We start from the raw sequence: 25,620 nt of genomic DNA on the forward strand, positions 1-25,620 counted from the left end.
GAGCGGTTTACTGGGGGCTGGCAAGGCATCCTTGGTGGAGCGTGCCTGTGGACTTTCTCAGAAACAGGGCGGGCACAAGTTGGAGGAGGAGGCGGGGACAAGAGGAGGGTTCTTTTAAGAATGAGGACGTCTAAGCAGAGGAAAGACGGAGGATCAAGACACTGAACAGATCAGATGGGGCAACACCAGGAGGTGCAGAAGATGGGACTGTGCAAAGAGGGCCTGAGTCCACATGCTTCTCCAGGTTGCAAGGAGAGAGAAGAGAATGGGTGAAGAGACCAAGAAAGGACCAACAACACAGACAGCTGAGAGAGACAGCAGGCTTCTGCCAAGATTCCCTGTGTTCTCTCCATCAAGTAGGTAGGGTGTCTGCTGGAAATTTAGAGCCAGGGGCAGGTTTGAGGCTGGAGAGAGGGGTAGAGCAAGAATGGAACAGCTTTGGGGGGTTTCTCCAGAGCAATGCTTCCCAAATGTAATGTGTACACAAATCACTTGGGATCTAGTTACAAGACAGGTTCTGATTCAGCAGGTCTGGGCAAGGCCTAAGATTCTGCATTTCTAACAAGCTCCCAAGTAATGCCGATGCTGCTGGTCCAGGGACCACACTGGGAGAAGCAAGGATTTAGAGAGTCAGATAAGGAGATGGAGAAAGAGAGTGGCATAAGAATTCACCTTGAAGAGAGACCTACCTTTGATCATCTCACCTGAGTTAAAAGCTGAGCCCTTGAGAAGTCTGGGTGGGAGTGACAGGCCCCTGCAGGTGATGGGGAGGGGGGCATGGAGAGGGAGGGATGGTAACAGAGGTCAGGAGAGGAGTGGGGGGCCCTCTGGCCCAGCAGTGCCCCTGGGAACCCTCAGCTGGGTCCATGTGGGGTGGACCACGAACTGCACACTTGGAGGCCCCCAAAAGAGGATGGGAGTCAGTCAGTGCAAGAAAGTGATATTCCGGGGGTGTCTGAGAGTGAACAGCAGGGAGGGTAGGCCACCCCGGTGCTGTTCTGCAGGAAACTGCTGGACTCATTCTGGGCTTGTTCAAAGCCTGGCCAGGACACACCAGGCCAGAACATGGAGAGAGGGGCAGATATGACTCTGCCCCCGGGGTCAAGGGCCAGATAATTTCTGTGCCAGGAACTAATAAAAGAGGAATGAAATCTGAAAGGGAAGATTCTCTGGCTGGGGAGAAGGAAGTGAGTTGGGCTCTGAGTCCTAACTCCAAGCCCTAAGTATGCAACTTGCAATCAAAAATCGAGAGGTTTCTGAAAGGCACAGGTTGGAAACGAAAAAGCTTTAGGTTTAGGCAACCCAGGGACGGGGACTAGGGATGAGGGTGCAGGGACGGGGCTCAGCGTATCCGGGGCCCAGTTTGAGAGAGAGGTTTGAGTCCTAGGTTGAGGTTAAACCGAGGTCAAGATCGCCAGGAGAAATGCGGGAGGGCAGCCGGGGCGAGCAAAGAACATCAAGAGTAAAAGCTTGGAGGCGTCAAAAAAGAGCAGCAATTGCAGCAACAGGGCTTCGGCGGGGAGAGGACGGCGGGTACTTGGGAGAGGGAGAGGAGGCCGAGAAGAAGCCGGAGCTTCGTCCGGTGGCGACCCGGAGGCGGTGGCGGTTCTTGAGCTTCAGCTGGGCGCGCCCGCCGCGCATCCCCGTCTGCTCCCCGCCCGGGCCTCCCGGCCCCCGCTGGTCCCTCCTGTTCCTTCCCGCGGCCTCTGCCAGGCCGCAGCCCCCAGCCCCGGCGACCGACTCGCCAGGGTCCGCCCCGCCGCGGCGGCCCGGGCCCGGCCGCTCCTCCCCCGATGATGTCACGTCCCCGGCCGCCCCTCGGCCGCCCGCGCCGCCCCGCCCCCGCCTCCCCCGGCCCCCAGTCCCCTGGGCCCGCCCGCTCCCGCCATCCCTCCTCCCGCCCGCGCTCCCTCCCTTCGGCTCCCGCTCCCCCGGGAGCGGCGGCGGCGGCGGGATGGCCCGGGCCCGCGGCCAGGCCCCGGGGAGCGGCGGTCGGCGGCGGCCGCGGCGGGGCGGCGCGGGAACCGGGCCCCGGGGGGAGTCGGCCGGGCTGCTGCTGCTGCTGCTCCAGGTGCTGCCGCCCGGGGCTGCGGCAGGGCCGGGGCGCCGGGGCACGCGGGGCGCCGGCGGCGGCGGTGTCTGCTGGCCCGGCGCTGCCCCTGCCTTTCCCCGGGACGCGCGGCTGCTTCTGCTCCTGCCGCCGCTGCCGCCCCTGTCGCCGCCGCCGCCGCCGAGCTCCGCGCCCGCCGCCTCCGCCTCCCGGATGGTAATCAGCGCCCCGCGCCGGCGCCGCGGGCGGGCGGGAGGTGGGGGCGGCGAGGGGGAAAGGGCGGGCAGCCCCGCGCCCCCGCCTTGCCGAAGGCAGCTCCCGGGGCGCTCGGGCCCCCCCTCCGACGACCGCGGCCCTGGGCAGCCGCCAGAGCGCGCCTCTGGGGCGCCTCCGCGCGGACCGGGTGCCGGGTCCTCTCCCGCCCTCCCCACCCCGCTCGCAGTCCGCCCGCTGGCGCTCAGGCCGCGGGGGAATCCCTCCATCTCCCCGCCCCGCGCCCCGGGAGGGGAGGGGACAGCGCCGGCGCTCGCGGACCCGCTTTCTCCGAGGGAGCGCCCAAGAAGCTAGCGCGCACTGAGCCGCCGGGACTCGGCAGCGCGCTGCGCTCCTGGAGGCGCCCGGTGCCGTCGGGTCCCGCGGAGCTGAGACGCTCGCAGCCTCAGCGGGACCGGATCCCCGGCGGGGAGGGCGCCCACCGACTGCGCGCCCTTATGTTCCCTGCGCAGGACGCTCTGCCCCGCGGCGGGCTCAACCTGAAGGAGGAGCCGCTGCTGCCCGCCGGTCTGGGCTCGGTGCGCTCCTGGATGCAGGGAGCGGGCATCCTAGACGCCAGCACCGCGGCGCAGAGGTAAGCGCTCGGACGGGAGCCGGCGCGCTCGGGTTGGACGGCTCCGCACCGCCTTCTCTCAGCTTGCTGAGCTGCTGGGGCGAGGGGTGGAAGGAGCCCTAAGTCTGGACAGTCCCGGCGAGCTCTCCCGCCCACCCTGCCCTGAGCGCCTATGCTTCCTCCTGAGGATGTGGGGCGGGCCGGGGCGGGGCTTCTGCCTCCACTCCCGACTGTCTGGGCTCTTACTTCCGACTGGCTCGCCGGCCTGGCCGTCTGCGGCTCTAGAGGAGGAGGTGTCCCAACTGCCCAAAGTCCCTGAGCCGTGACCCACAACCACCAGCTGTCAAGAAGAGCCAACCCCTCCTTCCTGGGCAGTCCCAGTGCCTCTCCCTGTCCAATTCCGCTGCTATCTGCCAGGAAAGACACGAAATCCAGCCCCCTTTCTGCTTTCCCACGCCCCTCGGTGTTGGAGGATGGGGGGTGTGCAGAGCCGGAGGGGAGAATCAGCTGGGGACTGAAGAGTGGGGAAGAGATGAGCTGGGCAGTTGGCTTGGCTTGAATGATGGGGGCTGAGACAGGGGAGGGCCGCTCAGGGCCGCCTCTCCTCAAGGTGTTTTTCTGATGGGTCCTGCGGGAGGCAGGGGGTCCCTGGGAACCCAGCACCCACGCCCATCTCCTCCGACTCCTTTAAAGGAGTCTGGGCAGGGGCCTGGGTGGGGGATGGACTCCCAGATTTGGAAAGGAAGTTTAAAGGTTTGGTGATCTGTGTGCCCTAATACCTGGGCCCTGGGCTTTTTGTACCCCCAGTTGTGAGCAGGGGGGGAGGTTAAGACAGCCTACAGGGAGTTCTCAGTGGTCAGGACTAAAGAGGTGCTGCCTCTGCAGACAGCTGGGGCAGGAGGAGCTGGGCTTCCCAGAGGTCTGAGCAGCTGCTTGTCCAGCAGCCTGCAGGGATTCTGGTGGGGGGTTGCCGGGACAGACCAGGCGCAGCAGCTGGGTCACACCTTCACATCCCTAGTCCTGTTCAGGGGACACCACTCATAGTCCAACCCCAACTTCACCCCTTAAAAGACACATACTTCATTCCATATGTAAAGCTAACCAGTGTTTCTGCGGTCCTGTCCTTCCACGACTGTCAGGAGGGAGCACTGGGGGCTCTCTCTGGAGCTCATCTCTTCAGGAAGAGAAAGGGTCTTGCCTATGAATTAATTTACACAAGTTTTACTCATGATATAACTATATTCCAGAAAAACTGGAAAATAGAAAACAAAATCCCACCTCTCTAATACAACTACTGTCAACATTTTCGTGTATTTCCTTCCCATCTTTCTGCCCATTACCATGTTTTTTCTTGTGCTATGCATACAGTTCTGTATCCTGCCTGTTTTTCTGTTGGTTCTGTTTTTTTTTATTTAACTTGAGGTGGTCAGTTTCTTAATGGGCCCCATCTTCTCTACCACGGTGGTGAGAGCTCCTGGTAAGAGTGGGTCGGGAGTTCCAGTGGGGTCTCTGGGGTTTAAGGTTCCTATTTCTCTCCCACCCTCCCCTGTGTCTCTGCCCCGAGTTAGCAGGTTTGATGAGGGGGAAGCAGATGTGAAGGAGGCAAGTGCCCTTGTAGCCTGTGTGGGTGCAGAAAATGTGGGGATGAGGCTCCTCCCAGAGGATCAGGCCACCAGCAGTGTTGTCTGCACATGGGGGGATCTTTAGTGAGGTTGGGGTGTCCAGTCTGAGTCCCCAGGGCCACATCACTGGGACTCAGAAGGCTTCTCCAATTGGAGGAGGGGCATTTCTTCAAGCCTGGGCTGCTTCTCTCCAAGTCTGGAGACTTCTCTGTCTCAGGACACAAGTTGGGAGCCCCCCAACATTTGGTTACCTCTGGGCCACCTCCTTCCATAAGGGAGCAGGCTAATCCTTTCTCCTCATTCTTCCCGAGGTGGCCCGTCATCTCCCCCGTTTGTATCTTGATCCTTAGTCGGTTCTCTGCTCAGGTCTTCCCATCCTCCAACAGCAACAACAAAAATGCCTTTCCCTGTCCCCACCTCCCTCTTCATCCTCTGCCTGGTTTCTCTCCCTCTCTTCTCTGAGAAACTTGCCCAGGAGCACTGCTCCCCCCCCCCCCCAAGGCAGTTGTCTTTGATGCCTTCCTCGCCTTTGCCCCAAAGCCACCTGGTTATCAAGGCTTCTGGACGTTCTCTTTGGGTCCTACTCCTCATCTCAGTGCCCACGGCCAACCTTTAACAATGACACACCCTTGCCCTCCACCACTTTCCTCCCTGGCTTGAAGGTTAATCTACCCCGATTGACCACCTCAGCCTCCTAGCCCGCTGCCCCAGCCCCAGCCTCTGACCACTCCCCCAGAACCATCTGACATGCACCGGGGACCACAGCAATATTTCCAAAGAACTCTTCTCTGATCATGTCCCTCCCTAATTAAAAACTTCAGCGACCCCCCGCCCCCACTTCCTCCCAGATATTCAGCATTTAAGGCCCATCACAGTCTGACCCCGAACTTCCTTCCAGCCTCTGTATGATACTTGGCATCCAGCAATGTTGGAGAATTAGCTGTTTCTCTTGAAACAGTTCCTCTGCCTCCAGCACCCACACACCCACTGAATAAAGTCTTATAGCCTCCGGGACCCACTCCAACCAGCACCATCTCTCTTTGTGCCCTCCCACCCGTCCCCGGGGAACGGTTCTTAGTACTGCCTAAGGATGCTCGCCACAGGCCAGAGTCAGCTGTGCCCTGCCTGTCCTGGGCTTCCTTGCCTAGCCAACCTGCACCTTCCCTTAGGGCAAGGATGGTGGCTCATTCATCCTTGTTAGCACAGCACCAGGATAGGCTTGAGCAGTCAGCAAGGGGGCAATGAGTATCTGCTCAAGGAAGCAGGCGTGCATGTTAGATGTTTCCCGAATCCCTTTCTGTTGGACTCCCCTTTCCACGTTAGTGGTCTCCAGGACCTACCTGACCCCAGGAACCAGATACTGGAGCAGCTACTGCTCCCTAGCTTTACAATGCCAAGGTTTTACAGAAGAGGGAGAAGAAGGAGAAGGCTCAGAGCCTGCTAAGACCAGTGAGGGAGGCCCTGCCAACAGGAAGGAAAGTTCTGAGCAAAAGAGGAGTAGGGAGAAAAGAGGGGCTGCATACCCTTACATTGGAGGCAGCAGGGAAGAGAAGAGGCTGGTGTAGAGGCTGGCTGGGTCGCCCTAGTAGGGAACTCTGCACAGGACCCCTGGCCAAGCTGTGACTGTCCCTACCCTGGGCCAACAGGACTTTATCTCTGAGACCCATATCCCAACCCCAGCCCACCTTCCCCGGACCCCCTGCAAACCTGCATCCTCTTGCTAGGGTGCTCAGCACAGAAGTAGCTCCCCTCTGCTTCTGGTGGGATTCTCAGCCTGGGAAGACCCCTGGAGGACCCAGGCCAGCCCTCCCCCTTGAGCTGGTCCCAGCGCACTAGCAGGGCCCTGAGAGGGAAGCCAGCTGGGGCTGCCTTTCCTGTAAGCAGCTGCAGGCTAGCCTCCCTGCTAGGAAATGCTTTTGTTTGCTTTAATAATTAATGGCGGCTCCTCAGCCTGGGACCTGGCAGGCAGGCCTGTGGGTGGGTGGCGAGGGGGTGGGCAGAGAGAAGCAGGGTGGGCAGTCTATAGGTAGAATTGAGGTCAAGGGGAAGAGTGGGAGAGCTAGCTAGTGAGGCCTCCCCCCCCCCCATTCAGGGACCTTGATGGCTGAGACAAGTTCCTGGGGCAGGTGAGCAGAGCAGCTGCTGGGGCCGTGGGAGCAGGGGATATGAAGCAGCCCCAAAGCCTCCTCCAGCAGGCCCCTCTGGACACAGGTTCTTGGCAGCTGCATTGTTAAAGGGTGTGTAACCCTGTGAGCTGCTGCTTTTATCTTTCCTGGTCTGTGGCACAGCCAGGCTCTGGGCAGAGCTGGGCTGATAGATCTTGGCTGGGGCCTGGAATGCCAGACCCAGCTTGATGATTATCAGCAGTCCCAGGGGCCCAGGGGATGCCTGGAGGGAGAGCAGGGACCAGTGGGATGCTTGGAGGAAGAGAGGAGGCGGAGGAAAGGAAGTGGGAACTGATGCAGCCATGCCAGGGTGGGGAAAAGAAGAGCTGGATTTAGCAGAGACTTTAGGAAAATCTGAGACAAGGGATGAGATGCAGGAGACATACACTTTTTGCTCTTTCCACCTCCTGAGAGGATCAACAAAGAGCCTCCTCCCATTGCTGATGACCTCAGGGCTTGTCCCCATTTCCCCAGCATCTCAGACTCCAAGACGGATCAGGCCCAGGCCAAGGCACTGCTCAGAACCTTGGGCTGTCAAGGTAGGCAAGAGTTAGGGTTTGGTGGGGGCTGGAGGAGGCAGAAGGCCTGTGGGTGCCTCTGGAGGGAGACCAAAGCTCCAGCCTCAGCCGCTGACCTCTGTGGGGTTGGGATGCTTGTTTTAAATTGCTCATAGTTATAACAAGCACGTAGCAAGGATTTAAGGAGCCACAAGCGGCCTTCTGAGCAGAGAGCAGAGACCGTGAGGGGGGTATTGTCTCCACTAGACAGCTGTGGCAGGGTCTAGGGGTTGCTGCGTGAAACGCCCTGGGGCATCCTGCTCAGCCTCCCAAAGGAGCATCTCCAGGGACCCGCTGGGTGGCCCCAGCAATAGCAGCCAGACAACTCTGCGGCCCCAGCATGTCCCCACATGCATCCCGCTGTACTCTGGAGCACAGGCCACCTGAATGGCCCAGGCTGTGAAGGTCAGGTGGTCCTTGGTGTCGACTTTAATCTGGATTCCCAGCTCAGTCCTCAGGAAACCCATGCACACCGTGCTTGCTACAAGGCGGGTGTCCTCCAACTAAAAAGTAGCTGTGCAAACCGAAGCTTTTCTGTCACCAACAGTCTCCTTTAACTTTTGGGCTATTTCAGAGCAGAAGATGGGGAGGGGGTGAGTGAGCCCTGGTGGATATATGAAAATGAGCATTGCCTCCTCCCACATCCGGGTTCTTTGGTACAGGAGCAAATGCCCCACCACCTCAGCACACTCCGGAGTTGATAGGAAAGTGTTTTGAACATTTTGTTGAAAACAATCTTTTTAAGAAAGCAAAGAGATGTGTAATTCATTTTGGAGTCATACAAAAGTGGTTAATGTGGCTGTTGTCATCACTCAGCTGCATTTATCTGAAAAAGGCGCTTATGTGGCATACTTTGTGCACTAATGATGCTAAATGAATGAGATGTTTCTGAATTATAGGCTCCAGTAATCCATGTACCAGGTGAGGCAGTTCTTATGCATGTCTGCCAAGCTGCACTCAGGCCCTGGGCTGTAGCCGTGCTGGCTTCCATCACACCACAGGCCTCTGGATGGCTGGTGGTTGGTACCCCACCCTCATCCCCTCAGGACTTGGTAAAGGGTCTGCTTCCCCTGCCCGCATCTGCTTCCTAAGACTTTGTGTGTGTGTGTGTGTGTGTGTCAGGAAGATCAGCCCTGAGCTAACATCCGCTGCCAATCTTCGTTTTGCTGAGGACGATTGGCCCTGGGCTAACATCCGTACCCATCTTCCTCTACTTTATAACCCACAGCATGGCTTGACAAGCAGTGCGTTGGTTGCGCCAGGGTTCCAAACCTGCGAACCCTGGGCCGCCCAAGCGGAGCACACGAACTTAACCACTCTGCCACCAGTCTGACCCCCCAAGACTTTCTTAGGCTGCCAGAGCCTGCTCTGCCCACTTGCACACCAGGCCAGAAGTACCTGAGAAATGAAGCCCCAGAACCGATGACTGACTGGAGTTGGTGGATAAATTCCCCAGCTCCCTCCCCCAGCCCTCTGGGTAGATAACTCTGAAGCACATGTCCTAGACTGTTTCCTGAGCTCCCTGTGGGATTGAACTGCTGTTGCCCACAGTGGTAACTTGTTGATAACACACCCTTTATGGACTGCCTTTCCTTTCTCCTTCTCTCTCTCCCTTCCCACCCCCACCAGTGTTTCCTGGAATCACCTCCCACATAAACTGTTTGCATTTGCAACCTTGTCTCAGGATCCACTTCTAGGGAAACCCAAATAAAATCCTTGCCTCTCCAGACTTCAGGGCCTCTACTCCTGCTTCCCTTCTTTCTTTTAGATGAAGGATTCATATCAGTAGACATCCTTGCAGTTTCTCCCCACACCCCAGTGGTTGTCTTGGGCAACCCCACCTTGGAGACCACAGAATCAGAGACATCAGCCTTCATCCCCATCTCTCAGTCTCTTAGCTGGTGTGAGAGCAGACTGTGCCCCAGCTCCCACCTGCATCCCATACATCTGCGCCTGGGTGTGCCCAGCAGGGGCTCCCAGAGCCCTGGGCATCCCCTGTGTCTATGTCCTGAGTTGTTTGTGCACATCTCTATGTTCCTTTCTTCCTGTTCTTTAATCTTGGTTTGTTTTCTCATTATAAGACTATCAGCTATTCCCAAGGGGAAAAGAGCAAAAGTCTCCCCCCCCGCCCCCCGCAACTTTGGGGCTTACAGTTCCATCCAGGGATGTCACTGGGCACCTACTGCACGTTGTAGGTAGGTGCCTGGGGGAACCAGGAGAAGGAAGGCATAGTCCAGACCTGCCTCCGGGCTCTCGACAATGTGCTGATCCTTCTCTCATCCTCTGTCTCTTGTTCACAGGAAATATTATGTGTCTTTAAAGCTATGCCTTTTTTCATTTCACCTTGATTGTCTCACATGTCCGGCAGGGGTATGAACTGGGTAAACTGGCGATATTCACAGACCAGGAGCAGCCCTGGTGTGCCCAGCATGGGTCTTGCCTGTTCTGCAGTCCTCTCCTGGTCTATATGGGGCTAGGGCTCTTATTCATATCGTTCTGTTGTTATTCATGATAGTGGTCGTGTCCAGGAGCTGTAAACTAGCCACCTCTATCCCATTGCCTTATGTGGATGGGTGTGAGCCTAGGAGGATGGTTGTGCCTCAGACCCACTAAGCAAGGTGGGGAAGGGAGGATGATGCTGGGCTGCCTCAGGGGAAGTGGAACTGAGCCTGACTCCACTGCTGGGTAGGGCACAGGCATGGGAGGCAGTGCAGCCCCTTCATGCCCCCCAACTGGCAGCACTAGATACTGGTCCACAAACCTAGGCAGGGATACCTGCTCTCTTTCCCCTCCCTGTGTGCCCTGACCTGTCTCCTCAGGAATCCCCTCCTGCAGGGAGGGCAGGCCCTGTGAAGGGAGCTTGGCTTGGGGCTTAGGCTAGACTTCCCAGGTCTGGTCCTTAGGAGCCTGGTAGGAGCCAGGAGGCAGCCAGGACCCAGGACTGACTGATACTTGCCAAGAGGGGTGGGTGGGAGAGGAAGCTCAGGTCAGCATCATTGATTTACTCTAGGCCTGGGAGTACAGGGGTGTGTGTAGAAAGGGTATGTTGAGTGGTCTAGGGGATTGTGTTATTGCTCAGCGTCCACCCCTCCTCTGCTAAGTCCTCTTCCTTTCTCTGTACCCTCCAACCTTGCTGTCTGAGAGCCTTCCAGGCGCCTTTCCTGGGTTTGATGGCAGAATAAAGGGCAGAGTGATCTGGGAAGGTTCCATAAGCCCGCCCCCTTCTGGCTTTCTCTCCCCCCAGGTGGTCCTGGAACCTGTCCCTGGGAGTTTCTGTTCCCCTCTAAGTTGGTCCTGGGGGCAAGAGGGAGGAGTTAGAATTGCTGCCTCATTATCATATTCATCAACAGTAATCAGGGACCTGCTGTGATCAAAGCCCTCTGCAGGCCTCCCAGTCTCTTGGCAAATGGGAAGCAGAAGGGTCAAGGCCTGGACTTGAAAGGACCCTAACCTGAGGGGGAGGGGAGGGGCGGGGAGAGGAGGGAATATGGAGGGAGGATGGACGTCCCTGGAGAAAGGGACATACGTAGAAAGGACCTTTGGTAGAGAAGAAAAGGTGTTGGTTGCCCCCCTCCTCCTCTTGATCAGGGACAAGCAAGACTCATCACTTCTGCCTGTGAAATCAGCATTTCACATGGACCACTGAGGCTCCCAAGCAGGCTTTCAGGACGAGGAACAATGTTCATTTTATTGTTTATGTATTTACTGTAATCTGTGTAAGCAAAAACACAACAAGCCTCTCAAGCCCATGACATCCCAGATATTATAGCTTCACATGAAATCAAGTAAGTATAAATTGATTTAAAATTATATGGAAAAAAATATTAAGTAGTGATGAATATGGCAGATGTTGTCACAATGGCATGTCCATGATGGGACTCTGGTCTAAATGGCTCTCGAGGCAGTTCCACCATCCTCATCCTCTCCTCTGCATCCCTGCAGCAGCCTCTCACTGTTCCACCACGCTGCACACTCCCCGCCTGCAGCATCTTCTAAGCCCGGCCTGGCTTCAGAACCTTCTGCAGGCCTTTAGTCATGTTATCCAAACCATGTCCCTCAACAAAAGTGCTCTGTAATATAATAAGCATGGTGTATTATTTATCTATTGCCACATAAAAATTACCCCAAAACTCAGCAGTGAAAAACAGCAAACATTCATTATCTCACACAGTTTTGTGAGTCAGAAATCAGGGAGCAGCATAGCTGGGTGGTTCTGGCTCAGGGTTTCTTATGAGGCTGCAGTCATCTGAAGGCTTGACTGGGGCTAGTGGGTCTGCTTCCAAGGTGGCTCACTCACACAGCTGGCAAGTTAGTGCTGGCTATTGGCAGGCCTTGGTTCTTCTCCGTGTGGACCTTCCATAGGGCTGCATGAGTGTCCTCACAACATGGCAGCCAGCTTCCATGAGAGAGAACAAGGCAGAAACCACAATGTCTTTTATGACTTAAGCTTGGAAATCATATGCTATGATTTTTGCCATATTCTATTGGCCACACAGACCAATCCTGATACAATATGGGAGGGGACCACACAAGGGCATGACTAGCAGGAGGCGGGGATCATGGGGAACCATCTTGGAGGCTGGCTACTACCCATGGGGAGGACCAACCTGAGCCAGGTCTACCGGTGTCCACTCCTGGAGGGTGTCCCAGGGCCCCCGTATACACTCATGGATGCTAGGAAGCCACATTTCCCAGCAATTGTGGCCATAGCACTCTTTTGTAGAGGGAGGATCTGGAGCCATGAGAGATCTAAGGAATACACTTTGGAAGACCTTTGCCCAGGGAAGAAAGTCTAAACTCTGGTTTTTATGTCCCTGCATAGTCTGGCACTTCCCATACAACCTTTTCTCTCCTCACTTCACTTTTTGAAATCTGTGACACTGACCCTCACACCTATGGCCATTTCTTATGCTGTTTCTTCTGCCCTTTGCCTACTGCACTCATTGAACTCCTATTCATTCCTCAAGGACCAGGGAAAAAGCCACCATCTCCATCAAGTCTTCCCCTCATCTCTCACAGAAAGAATTCATTTCTTCCTTTGCTTCTACAGCTTTTTCTATAGTAATATCTTTTGGGGGCCCCCACCACTTTGTCTTGTGTTACAGCTCCCTGTGTGCGTCTCCCCTCCCCTTCCAGGCATTTGACTCTGGCCCCACTTGGTGCCATGTGTCCAGTGCTTGGTACGTCACTGGGGCTCAGGAAAGATTCGGTGAATATGACCTTGGTTCTTCTCCTCCCCCTGCTCTTGCCCTGGCCTTGCTTCTGGGAATCATTCCTGCTAAGCCAGGAGAAAGCCCTGGGCAAGGCCAGACCAGAAGGTCCTCCTGCCCAAGAGAGCCAGTGGCTGTCTTTCCCAAAGTGTGGAGGCAGGTCCCTCTACACCTTGGGAGGGCATCCCCTGCCTTCAGCCCTGGCCCAGGGTCCAGTCTGGGCAGACTAATGGCTCTGAGCCAGTTTGATGTGTCTGAAAGTTTGATGGACATCATCATCTCCCAGGCAACGCCGCAGGGTCACATACACAACCATGAGCTGGGGTACAATGAGATATTTGTTCCAGAGCCTCCCAGCTGCCCCTAGATCCCTAAAGGGCAGTCACAGGAGCATCTGGTCAGTAAGACGGGCTGTTTGTACATTTGGGTTTGGACATCAGCCTTTTGAAATGTGGGGCCCAGGGAAAAGCCTGGGAGGGAGTCTGGCAGGGATGCCTCTGTTGCCACCTGCTGTGCCACTTGTTCCCAAGGGAGCAGGCTGGGGTGACCTTGGTCCTGAGAGGCCTCTGTCTGGAACTGAGATGGCCCTGGCAAGGGTGGAATGGGCCCATCTAATTTGATTTCTTGTCCAAACTCTTGCTATGTCAGAGCCAAGTCCTGACCAGCCCACTGACCTGGTCAGAGGCAATGGGGTCTTTCTCTCTGGAGGGCATATCTGGTAATTTCCAGCTCCTTTCCTTCCCACAGTGGCGTGGGCCTGGCACGAGCACATTTTGAGAAGCAGCCCCCCTCCAACCTCAGGAAATCCAACTTCTTCCACTTTGTGCTGGCCATGTACGACCGGCAGGGGCAGCCCGTGGAGGTGGAGCGCACAGCCTTCATCGACTTTGTGGAAAAGGACCGAGTGAGAGGCTTATGGGCTCACTGGGATGGAGCATGGGGTGGGGCAGGAGGGCTTCAGAGACCCCCCTTCCACTGGGGCAGATGAATGGATAGATGGAGGAGTACAGAAGGGGGGAGGGGAATGGATGGAAGGGTGGGAGGAGGGTGAGGTCAGGGAAGAGGGTTGGGTGGGGGTGGCTAGAGGATCCCTGGCATTATTGAGCATCCTCCCCATCTTGTCCCTGCAGGAGCCTGGGGCTGAAAAGACGAACAACGGGATCCATTACCGCCTCCGCTTGGTGTATAATAATGGTGAGTGAAGCCCACTGCCCACTGGGTACCACAGCACCATGCAACACATAATGCCCCACTCTCAGGGCTGAGGAGGCCCCTGGCTGCAGGTGGGGAGGGTGTGAAGCATGGTCCAGTCATCAGAGGCCACAGGTGCTCCCCATACAGCAAGCCCCTCTCCACCTTCCCACCCTTAGGTCTTCGGACGGAGCAGGACCTCTACGTGCGGCTCATTGACTCCATGTCCAAGCAGGTGAGCCAGCCCAGGGCATGCTCAGGCCTGTCCTACCCTCCTCTCAGACCCATCTCCCCCATGGTCTGAGCGAGCCTCCACATCCCTGCCCTTGTCTCCCCAGTGCCGTCATCTCTACTGGTCCAGCTCCCCCAGTTCTCACCCACCTAGGGATGTGTGGCCCTTGACCTCTGGTCTAGAAAAAGACAATATTTGTAAAAAGGCCTGTCTTAGGTCACTTTCCCTAGAAGCCCAGCCTAGATGGGGATTCAGGTGTATGAGGTTTATTGGGGTGACAGGGAAGGGGTTCTCAGGAGAAGGGGGGAGGGAGGGAAACGGGACAGGGCAGGGGATGCTCAGCAAGAATGGGGTCTCAGCTGGAGCCTAGCCTCAGCCTGATCCACAGGGAGCTCTAGAGAAGGAATGGTATCAGAGTTGTCCCCTTGAGGCAAGGAGGCCAAGATTCATACCCTGTATCAGTCAGTCAGTGGCTGGAGACCACTCCCAAGGGGAGAGTGTGACTTTCCAGACATTTTTAGGGGTGGCAGCTCCTATCTGTTGAAAGCAATTCTCAAGAGAAAGCCCTTAGCAGCCAACGCTAACCACAGCTGGGGGGATAGGTGCACTGGTCCAGTAAAGGGGTCTAGGTGGGCCCCCAGGAGCTTCTACTGCAGACACTCAGCACCTTGCTGAAGTGGAAGATCACAGGAAGGAGGCTCAGAGGCCAGCATAAGGAGCTCAGGGAGACTGAAACCTGAATAAGCCCTAATGGATCCTGCGGAGGAAGGGCCATGAGCCTCAGGGCTTTTCAGAGAAGTTGTACTTGCTGGTAAGGAGGGAGCTGAGTCTCAAATGTGCCCATCAGTGGCCTGGAATGCAAGGTGGAGACTTGGGCTTTCCCACCCAGGCAGGGTCTTCTGGCAGCCTCTACCCCATCCTAGGACAGAGGAAGAAATGGGTTGTTTCTAGAAAGCCTGTGGTCACCGCAGTGTGGAATGCAGACCAGGCAGTGGCAAAGTGGGATTGTGTTGGGGACAAGTGTGGAAGGGGTGGGAGGAAGTCCAGAGAGAGAGGGACCCCACCAATGAGGGATGGCTGAGAGGCCAGCCAGGGGGTTATCAAGTGGGAAGCCAGATTTGCAGTTTAGGTAGCTCACTCCTTGCTTCAGGGCAGAGAGTGGAGGCTGGGGGACTGGTGGGGAGGCTGATCCAACAATCCAAGGGGGAGAAGCTGGCCTGGGCTGGGGAGGCGGTAGAGATGGGGAGAGAAGCTGATTAGCTGGTAGTGATAGCCTAGAGGGACCATGCTTGTGAGCAGGAGGCAGAGGTCCACTAGGGGCATGGGAACAGTGGAGATAGGAGTGTGCCTACCCCACCGGCAGCCTGGCCTTGGTCCTTGTGGTCTTGGGCACCTCCCTGGCCCCAAGTAGAACTGGCTGTGGACAAACAGAATCTGTAGACCTCATGCCACTCTTGCCCACCCTGGGAGTGGTCGTGGTTTGGGGAGCCAGTCTCCCAGCTCCTGCTTTGCACTCCTGGGCCTCCCAAAGCAAGTTGGAGGGCATGATCTTCCCTGGGGGCAGGACCATCTCTCCCCTTACCCTTGGGCTTGAGAGGAGCCTCCTTCCCCTGAGCTGTGAATTTCCCCCTCCCCCAGGCTATCATTTATGAGGGGCAGGACAAGAACCCCGAAATGTGCCGAGTGCTGCTCACCCACGAGATCATGTGCAGGTGAGAAGGGCTGGGTCACTTGCACCTTGTCCCTTGGCCAAGAGGTTGCCAAGGACTCTCTCCCACCAGGCCCTGCCTCCTTGTGCTGCCACCCCATCCCCCTCCCTGCTGCTCCCTGGGGAAGCCTGGTGGGGGAGGCAAGCAGGGAGGAGGGTGGCCCCTGGGCACAGTGCTGGCTGAGGAGAGGGTCCTTGAGGCCCCATTAGCCTGGCCTGTTTATGTGGCTTCTCCAAGTGTTTCTGTTAGAGGCCTCCTGCTGCTACTGGGAAGCCTAACTAATAAAGCCCCGGGGAGGGCTGGCTGGGGAGGTGGGGGCAGGGCCTGGGCCTCCTGGAGTGGCTCTGAAGCAGGAGGGAGAAAACTTTGCTGCCTGCTAGTGAACCTCAGGCCAGCTCCCTAGGTGGGGCGGCGCGGGATGAGGAGGGGTGGAGTGGGATGAGGTGGAGTCTGGGGAAGACAGCTCTTGGCTCCCTTTCCCCATTACCTGAGAGCTTGGCATTTCTAGGCAAGGTCTCCCCAGGAGATGCCAGACAGACAGGGTCCTCGGAGGTAGTTCCTCGTGCATTGAAAAGAGAATAGTGTTCAAACATCTGGTTGGGACAGTTCCTACCTTTGGGAAAGGTAGTGACAAGGAGGGGGCACAAGGGGGCTTCTCGGGTGCTGGTTATGTGGTATTTCTTGGTCTGGGTGCCGGTTACATGAGTGGGTTCACTTTGTGATAATTCATGAGCTGCCTGCTTACCCAATTGAGCTGTACAGAGAGAGGGAGAGACCCTGTAAGTGGCCAGTACCTGCCCCTTCCTGGATCCTCCAGGAGCAGCATGCCTTTGGGACAAGGGATTCCTGGCCAACCTTATCCCCACCAGCCCTGGGGGATAAGGTTGGGGGATAAGGCTCTCCAGGTCCCTGCAAAGGACCCCACTGCCTTTCTCCCCAGACAGGACATCAGCATCCTCACCACACACACACACACACACACACACACACACACACACACACACGCTGTAGTCTCCCTCTCCGTCACTCCCTTCCTCCGTCCCTCCCTCCTTATCTTCCAGCCGGTGCTGTGACCGGAAGAGCTGTGGCAACCGGAACGAGACGCCCTCAGACCCAGTCATTATTGACAGGTACGGGCTGCGGCAGCGGGCCTGGGAGCTGCAAGGCCAGGGCGGCTGGGTTCAGTCCCAGAGCGCTGGTGGTGGCTCCAGGGAGGAACGGAGCAGCCCATCCCGCCCCCCACCCCCATGTTGGTCGCTCTGAGCAGAGAGAGAATCTGTCAGACACCAGGGAGCCGCCAGCCAGGGCCCCCTGAGTGAAGCCCCTCGGGGCAGACTGTCGGGGGCTGGGCTTAGGAGCTGTGTTCGCCGACAGAAGGGGCCGGGAAGGGCAGGGGAATGGGGCGGGTAGAGGGGAGTTGTCGGAGTAGGAAGTGCGCCGGCGCCCAGAGAGAGGCTGCGGAGGATGGAGGGCTGGCGGGGCGTGGCGGGGAACGCGGGGTTCTGGTCTCGGGTCCACCTCTGCTCTGTTCGACTGGACTTCTCTGAACGTCTGTTTCCTTCGTGTGAAAACTGGGGAAATACTTGGCAGATTTCAGTCAAAGGATTGTCAAGGTGATGCAGGTGAAAATGCATTCTCCCACCATGATTTTTTTAAGTTCTTTTATTTCTTTTTGCATAGGAAATGCATATATAAGGTACACAATTCAAAAGATACCAGAGAGTAAATAATGAAAAGGAAGCCTGCCCCCACCCCTGTATAGCATACTGTACACACTTTTTTGTACCTTCCCTTTATTTTTATTTGTAACAGTATATCTTAGAGATCATTCCGTATTGGAACATAAACCCTGCCTTATTCTCCTTTTAATAGATAAAACATTCACAAGGTGCAGAAATTCAAGAAGTTTAAAAGGGTTTACAGCAAAGTTGACCACCTCTGCCTCTGACCCATCCATTGCCCTCCAAATAAGCAGCCATTGTTAATAGTCTCTTGACTGTCCTGAGACAGCCTGTGCATAGACGAGAAAATACAGATATATATTCTTTTTGCACCTTTCCCTTTATTTTTATTAAAATGTTGGCATACTAAATGTACTTTTCAGCACCTTTCCTTTTCTCTAAAAAATACCTATCTGGGAGCTTATATGAGGACACAGGAAGACTCCTTATTGTTTTTTGCTACTGCAAAATATTCCATTGTATGGACGGACTGTAATTTCTTTAAACAGTCTCTATTGCTGGACATTTGAGCGGTTTTACTCTTTTTCAGGGATAAAATACGCTGCAGTGAATTGCTTTGTCCGTGCGTTATTTTGCACACGTGTGAATTCATATGAAAGGTATTACTAGACATAGAATTAGTGGGTCAAAAGATATGTGCATTTGTAATTTTGATAGTTATTGCCAATTTACCCTTGTAGAGATTATACCAATTAACATTCGTAGCAACAATTTTAGGAATGCCTGTTCCCCACACTGTGGCCAATTAAGTATGTTGTTTATTCATTCAACAAATAATTTTTTAATATCTTCTGTGTGCCAGGGCCTCTTCTATATGCTGTGGATTAACCAGTGACCAAAATAGACAAAACACCTTGTGTTTATGGGCTTACAATCTAGTAGAGGAGAGAGACATAAAGTAACTGAATGAATAAAATGTGTGGCATGTTAGATGGTGGTAAGGGCTAAGGATAAAAAGAGCCATCAGGGAAGATCAGAGAGTGCCCAGGAAGGGGTGTTGCAATGTAGAGTATTTAAGGAAGACCTCACTGATAACATTTGAGCCAAGACCTGAAGGAAGTAAGGGAGTGAGCCATGCATGAATTTGGGAGAAGAATGTTCTTGGCAGTCATGTACCTGGTGTGCTTAAGGAACAGCAAGAAGGCCCAGGTGATTGGAGTAAGGGGGATAGAAGGGGAGATGACATCAGAGAACTAACAGGTGAGGCAGGAGGAAGGCAAGATCATGCAGGGCCTTGTAGGCTGCATGTAAGCCATGCTTGTGGGCCATTGTAAGGACTTGGGCTTTTATTCTGAATGACATGGAAACCACTTGGGGGTTTTGAGAAGAATGATGCTATATTTTAGCAAGATCGCTCTAGGTCCTGTGTAGGAGGCAAGGGTAGAAGCAGGGAGATGAGTAAGGAAGCCATGACAATTATCTAAGTGAGAGATGATGGAGGCTGAGACAGGGATGTTAGAGAGGAGATTGTAAGAAGTGGTTGGATTCTAGATACACTTCATAGGAAGAACTGACAGGATTTGTTATGGAAGGAGAAACAAAGTGACAGAGAGAGACGTCAAAGACATCGCCAAGGTTTCTGGCCTGAGCAACTTAGAACGATGGAGTTGCTGTTCACTGAGAAGGGGGAGGAGCAGCTTTGGGAGGAGGGAGATTGTGAGTTTGGTTTTGGGCGTATTATATTTAAGATGCTTACTAAACATCCAAGTGGGGATGTTGAAAAAGCAGCTGAAAACTTGAGTATGGATCTCAAGTGAAAGGTCCAGGCTGCAGATATAAATCTGAATGAATGAAATCATCGAGGGAATGAGTGTTGATAGAAAATAGAAGAGGTTCAAGAACTGAATCCTGGGGTGTGCAGTATTTAGAGGTCATGGAGATGTGGGACCAGCAGAGGTGAATGAGAAGGAGCAGACAATGAAGTAAGAGGGAAATCAGGGGAGTGAGGTGTCCTGGAGGCCTAGATAAGAAAATATTTCCCAAAGGAGGCAATAGTCAACTGCATCAAATGCTGCTCATGGATATGATAAGAAGACTAAGAATTGACCATTAGATTTAGCAATGTGGGGGACATCGGTGACCTCAACAAGAGCTAGTTCAGTGGAGTAGAGGGGCAGAAGTCTGATAGGAGTAGGTCTGAGAGAGAACAGGAGAGAGATTAGAAAAACGACTAGAGAGACTCTTGAATTTTGCTCGAAAAGAGGTCAAAGAAATGCGGTGGTTGCTGGAGCACGGTGTAAGGCCAAGAAAAAAAGATAGCTGTTCACGTGCTGATGAGAAAAACTAGTCAGAACTGCAAAAATGATGATGCAAGAGATAGAAGGGAGAATTGCTAAAGCCATGTCCTTTAGTCAGCAAAGGATACAGGATCTTGTGCACAGGACTGATTTTAGCTGGGAGCATAGACACTTAGCCATGGAAACAGCAGGGAAGACAGAGAACCTGAGCACAGACGTGGGTAAATGGGTGTCTCCAGCGTGGGAGCTTGCAGACATTCTCTTCTGATTGCTTTGTTTTCCCAGTGAATTAGGAAGCAAGTCAACAGTTGAGGATGAGGATGGAGAGGGAGACAGTAGGGCATGAAGTAGTTGTCCCGGAGAGTGAATGACCATGGGAAGCTCGTGTGATTGCCAGGCAGCACTAAGGGCCCATCTGGGGTTTGTGGTCATAGATTTCAAGTGAGAACTTTCTCCAGCCATGCAGAGCTGCACAAATGCAGGTGCAGAACAGGTGAGTGGTGGCATATTACCAGAGTTAGGGATTTGCCAGGTGAGTACAATGAAACATGAGAAGGCAGGAGAGTGAAAATAGTATGCAAGGGGAGTTACAAAAATGGAACAAGGGGTTTAAGCCAGGTAAGGAGAGGAGTGTGGGAGAGTGAAGAGAAGGCAGGATGAATGAAACATAGATTCTGATGGGGCCAAAGGGACTAGAAGGGAGTTGAGCTGGAGGTTAGAAGGTGGTTAGAGAGTGGGTTGCTTGTAGATAGGATTATTCAGGAATTTATTGGTAATGTGTGGCCAAGGGAGGGTGGAGACAAGGTCAGTGGAGGAGAGATGCTCAGGGAATGGATGAGGAGAATGTGTTGGAAGAATCATCCATCTATATTGGTATTGAAATCACCAAGAATTATGACAGGACCAATGTTAAAGAGCACATATAGTGATCCAGGAGTGAAATCTTCAAGGAGTAAAGGCAAGTGATCTCAGGGTTGAGAAATGACTGCGACAAGCAGTGGTTGCTATAGGTTTTTTTTTCCATCTTTCTCCATCGTATAAATGAACTGTGATATCACAGTGAATTACATTTCTCTTACGCTGAGGTTGAGCACACTTTCATGAATTTAAAGTCTATTTGTATTTCCTTTTCTGTGAAGTGTCTGTTCATATCTTTTGCTTATTTTTCTATAAAGAATTGGCTTTTGTTATTAATTTGTAGGACTATATATGTATTAGGGAAATTAGCCATTTGTCATGAGTTGTACATATTTTTTCCTAGTTGGTTGTTGTCTTTTAACTTTTCTTATGGTGAAACTTGCCCGATTCCTCCATCTTTTAAGTACTCTGGATTTTTATCATATTTAGAAAGGCCTTTCTCATGCCAAGATTATTTTTAAATATTTATCCTGAGGTTTCTTCTAGTGCTTTTATGGTTTCACTGTTTACATTTAAATATTTGATCCATTAGAACAAAATTTCATTATATGTCCGATATGATACATACAAAAGAAAAATATAACGAAATAGAAATAATGAAGCATAATAATCAATGTACTCCTGTGAACCTACCAACAAACTTAAAATTCCACTGAAGCCACCTCTATGTTCCTTCCTGGTCTCATACCACCGCCTACCCCTCTCCTAAGGTAGTAAGTAAATTGAACTGTGTGTTTATCATGACCTTTCTCTTTAAAAAATAATTTACTACAGATTGTATAATCTTAAACAATATGTTGTTTAATTGTGCTCGTGTTTAACTCTATAAAAATGATATCACATAGTAGTAGTCTTCTGAAATGTTCTGTTTCAATTCTGTGTTACATCTCTAAGATTTTTCTATGTTGCTGTATTTAGCTGTAGCTTGTTGTATTGCATTTTTGCTGTGATAAGCAAAGCTGCTGTGAACATTCTTGTTTGTCTCTCCTAATTTGAATAGGTACAAGAGTTTGCTTAGGATATAAACCTGGGACTGAAATTGCCAGGTCATAGGGTATGGTCATGGTCAACTTTACGAGTCATTGTCAAACTGTTTCCCAAGGTAGTTGTGCTGAGGAACACCCCCACCCACACTGATTGAGTTCCTGTTGCTGCACATCCTCACCAACCCTTACTATGTCAAATTTGTTAATGTGTGCCAGTCTAGTGGGTGTACAGGGAATTTTCTGGTGGACTTAATTTGCATTTTCCTGGTTACTAATGAAGTTAAACATTTTTTTTATCTGTTTATTGGTTTTTGCATTACCTTTGTTCAGTAGATGCTAAAGTCTTTTCCCCATTTTTCTTTGGGTTGTTTGGGTTTTTTCATATTGATTTTAATGGTTCTTGTAGATCCTAGATACTGATCCTTTGTCAGGGAAGTATATTTCAAGTATCTCAATGTAGTTGAATTTATAATATTTTCCTCATGGTTTTTACTCTTTATTTTATTTAAGAAATCTTTCCCTATGCCAACTCATAAAGATATTCTCCTATATTTTCTTCTAAAGGTTTCATAGTTTTTCCCGTTTACATTTAGGTTTGTAATCCATGTGAAACTAATTTGGGGGCATTGTGTGAATTAAGTAATCAATGTAATTATTTTTACTTATATATCACTAATTATTTCAGTATCATTTATTAAAATGTTCATCCTTTCCCACTGAGCTGCAATACCATCTATGTCCTAAATCAAGTTTCCTTCTATTTGTGGGTCTGTTTCTGGAATCTTTACTTTTATTCCTTTGATCTATTGTTAATTCTTGTGCTAATATCACATTGTTTTGATCACTATAGCTTTATAATAACAATATAGACAAGTATATAGGGCAAGTCTCCCACCTTCTCTTGTTCTTCAGGGGAGTATTAGCCTTTTTGGCCTTTTGTGTTTCCATATAAATTTTAGAATTCACTTATAAAGTGCCACACCAACTCACACAGACACACATATCTTTGGGGACTTTGATTAATATTACAATTAACTTGTATGTCAATTTGGAGGAGAATTTACATCTTTATGCTACTGAGTCTTCCTATCCGTGAATATGGTGTATCTCTCCATTTATATAGATCTTCTTTAATGCCTTTCAATAAAGTTTTATAATTTTCTCAATAAAGGCCACATACACTTACCATTTTCATTCATTCATTCATATTTATTGAACATCTACTATGTACCAGGCACTGTTCTAGGCTCTAGAAATACCAGAGTAAACAAAGCAGACAAAAATATCTGTACTCATGGTGGGAGAAGACACAGGGGAGATGGGCAATAAAAAATAATTGCAAGTATGTTAGAAGGTGATAAGTGGAAAAAATAGAGAAAAATAAAACTGATCAGGAATTTGAAGTTGGGGGAAGTGCAGTTTTAAATGGAGCAGTCACAGTAGGCCAAATTGAGAAGGTGAAGTTTGAGGAAAGACTTGAAGAGGTCAGGAAATGAGCCATTCTGATATATGGTATGGGTAGCTTATTTCTAGGTACAATTTATATTTTGTTGCTATTGTAAATTATATCTTTTGTTATGTTTTCTCTTTGTTGATAGTATAGAGAAATGCAGTTGATATTTACATGCGGATCTTTGTCTTTAGATTTGTTTTGTTTTGTTTTTTAGTATATAGACAGGCATCTTATGCAAATAATGACTTTTGTTTTTTTCCTATCCAATCCTTATGTATTTCTTTTCTTGCTTTATTGCACTGACTAGAACTTCAAGTACAGCCTTGAATATAAGCAGTGGTAATGGGCATTCTTGTCTTGTTTTTGATTTTAGAGAAAATGCTTCCATTAAAACCATTGTTAACTGTAGCTATTTGGTAGCTATACTTCATTGAGTTAAAAAAGTTTGGTGAGAGTTTTTAGGTTTTTGTTTTTTTTAAATCATGAATGGATGTTGAATTTCACGTGTTGCCTTTCTCTACAAGCATCAAGTTGACCATTCGGTTTTTCTCCTTTAAACTATTAATGTACTGGATTTCATTAATGGATTCTCTAATACTGAATTACTTCTGGTATAAACCTAACTTGATGATTTACTATCTTCTTTATATGCTGCAGGATTTGCTCTGTTAATAATATGTTTAGGGTTTTTACCTTTATGTTCAACCATAATTGACTTGTAATTTTCTTTTCTTATAATGTCCTGGTATGATTTTGACAATCAGTGATATACCAGCCTCAAATAATTAGGTGGGGCATGTTTTTTCTTTTACTATTTGCTGAATGAGTTTGTATGAGTTTGGAATGCTTTGTTCCTTGAAAATTTGTTATAATTTGCCTTGAGTTTTTGGGGAATGAGGAGGAGAACATTTTTAAACCATTGATTCAATTTTTTTAATGGTCATAGAACTATTTAGGCCTTCTATTTATTTTTTACTCTGTTTTGGTGAGTTATATTTTTTAAGGAATTTGTACATTGTACCTAAGTTTTCAAATTTGTTTCCATAAAGTTGTTCGTAATGTTCTCTTATCTTTTTGATCTCTGCTGTATCTTTAGCCGTGAACTTTTTCCATTCCTGATATTAATTGTTTGTATCATATCTTTCTCCTTGATAAGTTTGACAGCAATTTGTCGCTTTTATTAGTCTTTTCTAAAAACTAGCTTTTAGCTTTATCAATCTTTTCCTAGTGTGTGTTTGTTTTGCATTACATTCATTCTGCATTTATCTTTGTTATCTCCCTTCTTTCATTGGGTTTATTTTGTTGTTTTTTTCTAATTTCTTAAGTTGGATGCTTAGCTCATTAATTCTTGGCCTTCTTCTTTACTAGTATAATCATTTAAGGCTATGACATTTCCTTAAAATACTACTTTTCCAGTATCTCACATTTCCATATCTCATATTTTCATTATCATTCAGTTCCAAAGGTTGTTAAATTTCTCTCATGATTTCTCTTTAATACATGGGCTATTTAGAAGTGTGTTTCCCTGTTCTTTATTTTTTAATTAACTTTATGAAGTATAATTGATATACAATAAAATGTGCATAAAGTATACAATTTGAAAAGTTTTGACATATGTATACACTGATAAAATGATCACCACAATTGAGATACTGAACATATCCTTCATCCGCAAAAGTTTCTTCATGACCTCTAGGAATCTCTCCCTCTCTCCCCTTACCTCCATCTTCAGGTGACCCCTGATCTGCATTCTGTCATTATAGATTTGTTTGCATTTTCTAGAGTTTTATATAAATGGAATTATACAGTATGTGCTTTTTTTGTCTAGTTTCTTTTGCTCAGCATAATTATTTTTTTGAGTTTCATCCATGTTGTGTGTATTTATAGTTCATTTCTTTTTATTGCTGAGTAGAATTCCATTGTATGAATATAGCAAAATGTGTTTGTGCCTTCATCGCTGGATAGACGTTTAGGTTGTTTCCAGTTTTTGGCTATTACAAATAAAGCTTTATAAACATTTATGTGCAAGTCCTTGTATGTACAAATGCTTTCATTTCTCTTGGATAAAATACCTAGGAGTGAAATGGTTGTATCATATGGTAAGTGTATGTTTAACTTCATAAGTAATTGCCTGTTTTCCAAAGTGGTTGTACCGTTTTACATTCCCATTAGCATGAGAATGGTCTTTTTAATATTAGTCATTCTAAGAGGTGTGTAGGGGGTATCTCAATGTGGTTTTAATTTGCATGTCCCTAATGACTAATGATGTTGAACATCTTTTCAGGGGCTTATTTGCCATCTATATATTTTCTTTGGTGAAGTGTCTGTTCAAATCTCCCACCAGCACCCTTCTTTTTTTCTGGATTGTGGGAGTTCTTTATATACATACTGTGGATAAAAGTCAGATATATATTTTGCAAAAAATTTTTCCCAGTCAGTGGCTTGTCTTTTCATTCTCTTTAACAGTATTTTTTGAAGCGCACAAGTTTTTAATTTTCATAAAGTCCAATTTATAAATTTTTTCTTTTGAGTATTGTGCTTTTGGTGTCATAGCTTTAAAATCTTTGCCTAACTCAAGGTCATGGAAAAGTTTCCCTTCTATAAATTTTGTAGTTTTAGGTTTACAATCCATTTTGAGTTAATTTTTGTAGATGATGAGGGGTATGAATTCAAGGTGCTTTGTTTTGTTTTGTTTTGCAATATTCATTTGTTCCAGCACCAT

At 50.2% G+C, this 25,620-nt stretch overlaps 1 protein-coding gene across 7 annotated transcripts in view; it reads left to right on the top strand.

Moving 5' to 3' along the window:
- Positions 1 to 1,939: 1,939 nt before the first annotated feature.
- EBF4 (EBF transcription factor 4) overlaps positions 1,940 to 25,620 on the top strand; it is a 58,723-nt gene continuing 35,042 nt past the window's right edge. For all 7 annotated transcript variants that reach the window (XR_015555629.1, XM_087445502.1, XM_087445505.1 and 4 more), the window contains exons 1-7: positions 1,940 to 2,266; positions 2,776 to 2,897; positions 13,178 to 13,334; positions 13,561 to 13,624; positions 13,801 to 13,856; positions 15,492 to 15,565; positions 16,624 to 16,692. Coding sequence is in view for 6 of the 7 variants with exons in the window: in XM_087445502.1 (XP_087301628.1) it covers positions 1,955 to 2,266; positions 2,776 to 2,897; positions 13,178 to 13,334; positions 13,561 to 13,624; positions 13,801 to 13,856; positions 15,492 to 15,565; positions 16,624 to 16,692 (854 nt within the window). In the remaining variant the exon portion in view is untranslated. The remainder of the gene's footprint in view (positions 2,267 to 2,775; positions 2,898 to 13,177; positions 13,335 to 13,560; positions 13,625 to 13,800; positions 13,857 to 15,491; positions 15,566 to 16,623; positions 16,693 to 25,620) is intronic.

This window comes from Ceratotherium simum, chromosome 21, assembly GCF_057802395.1.
Source record: "Ceratotherium simum simum isolate JZ-2026a chromosome 21, ASM5780239v1, whole genome shotgun sequence".
Classification (NCBI taxonomy): domain Eukaryota; kingdom Metazoa; phylum Chordata; class Mammalia; order Perissodactyla; family Rhinocerotidae; genus Ceratotherium; species Ceratotherium simum.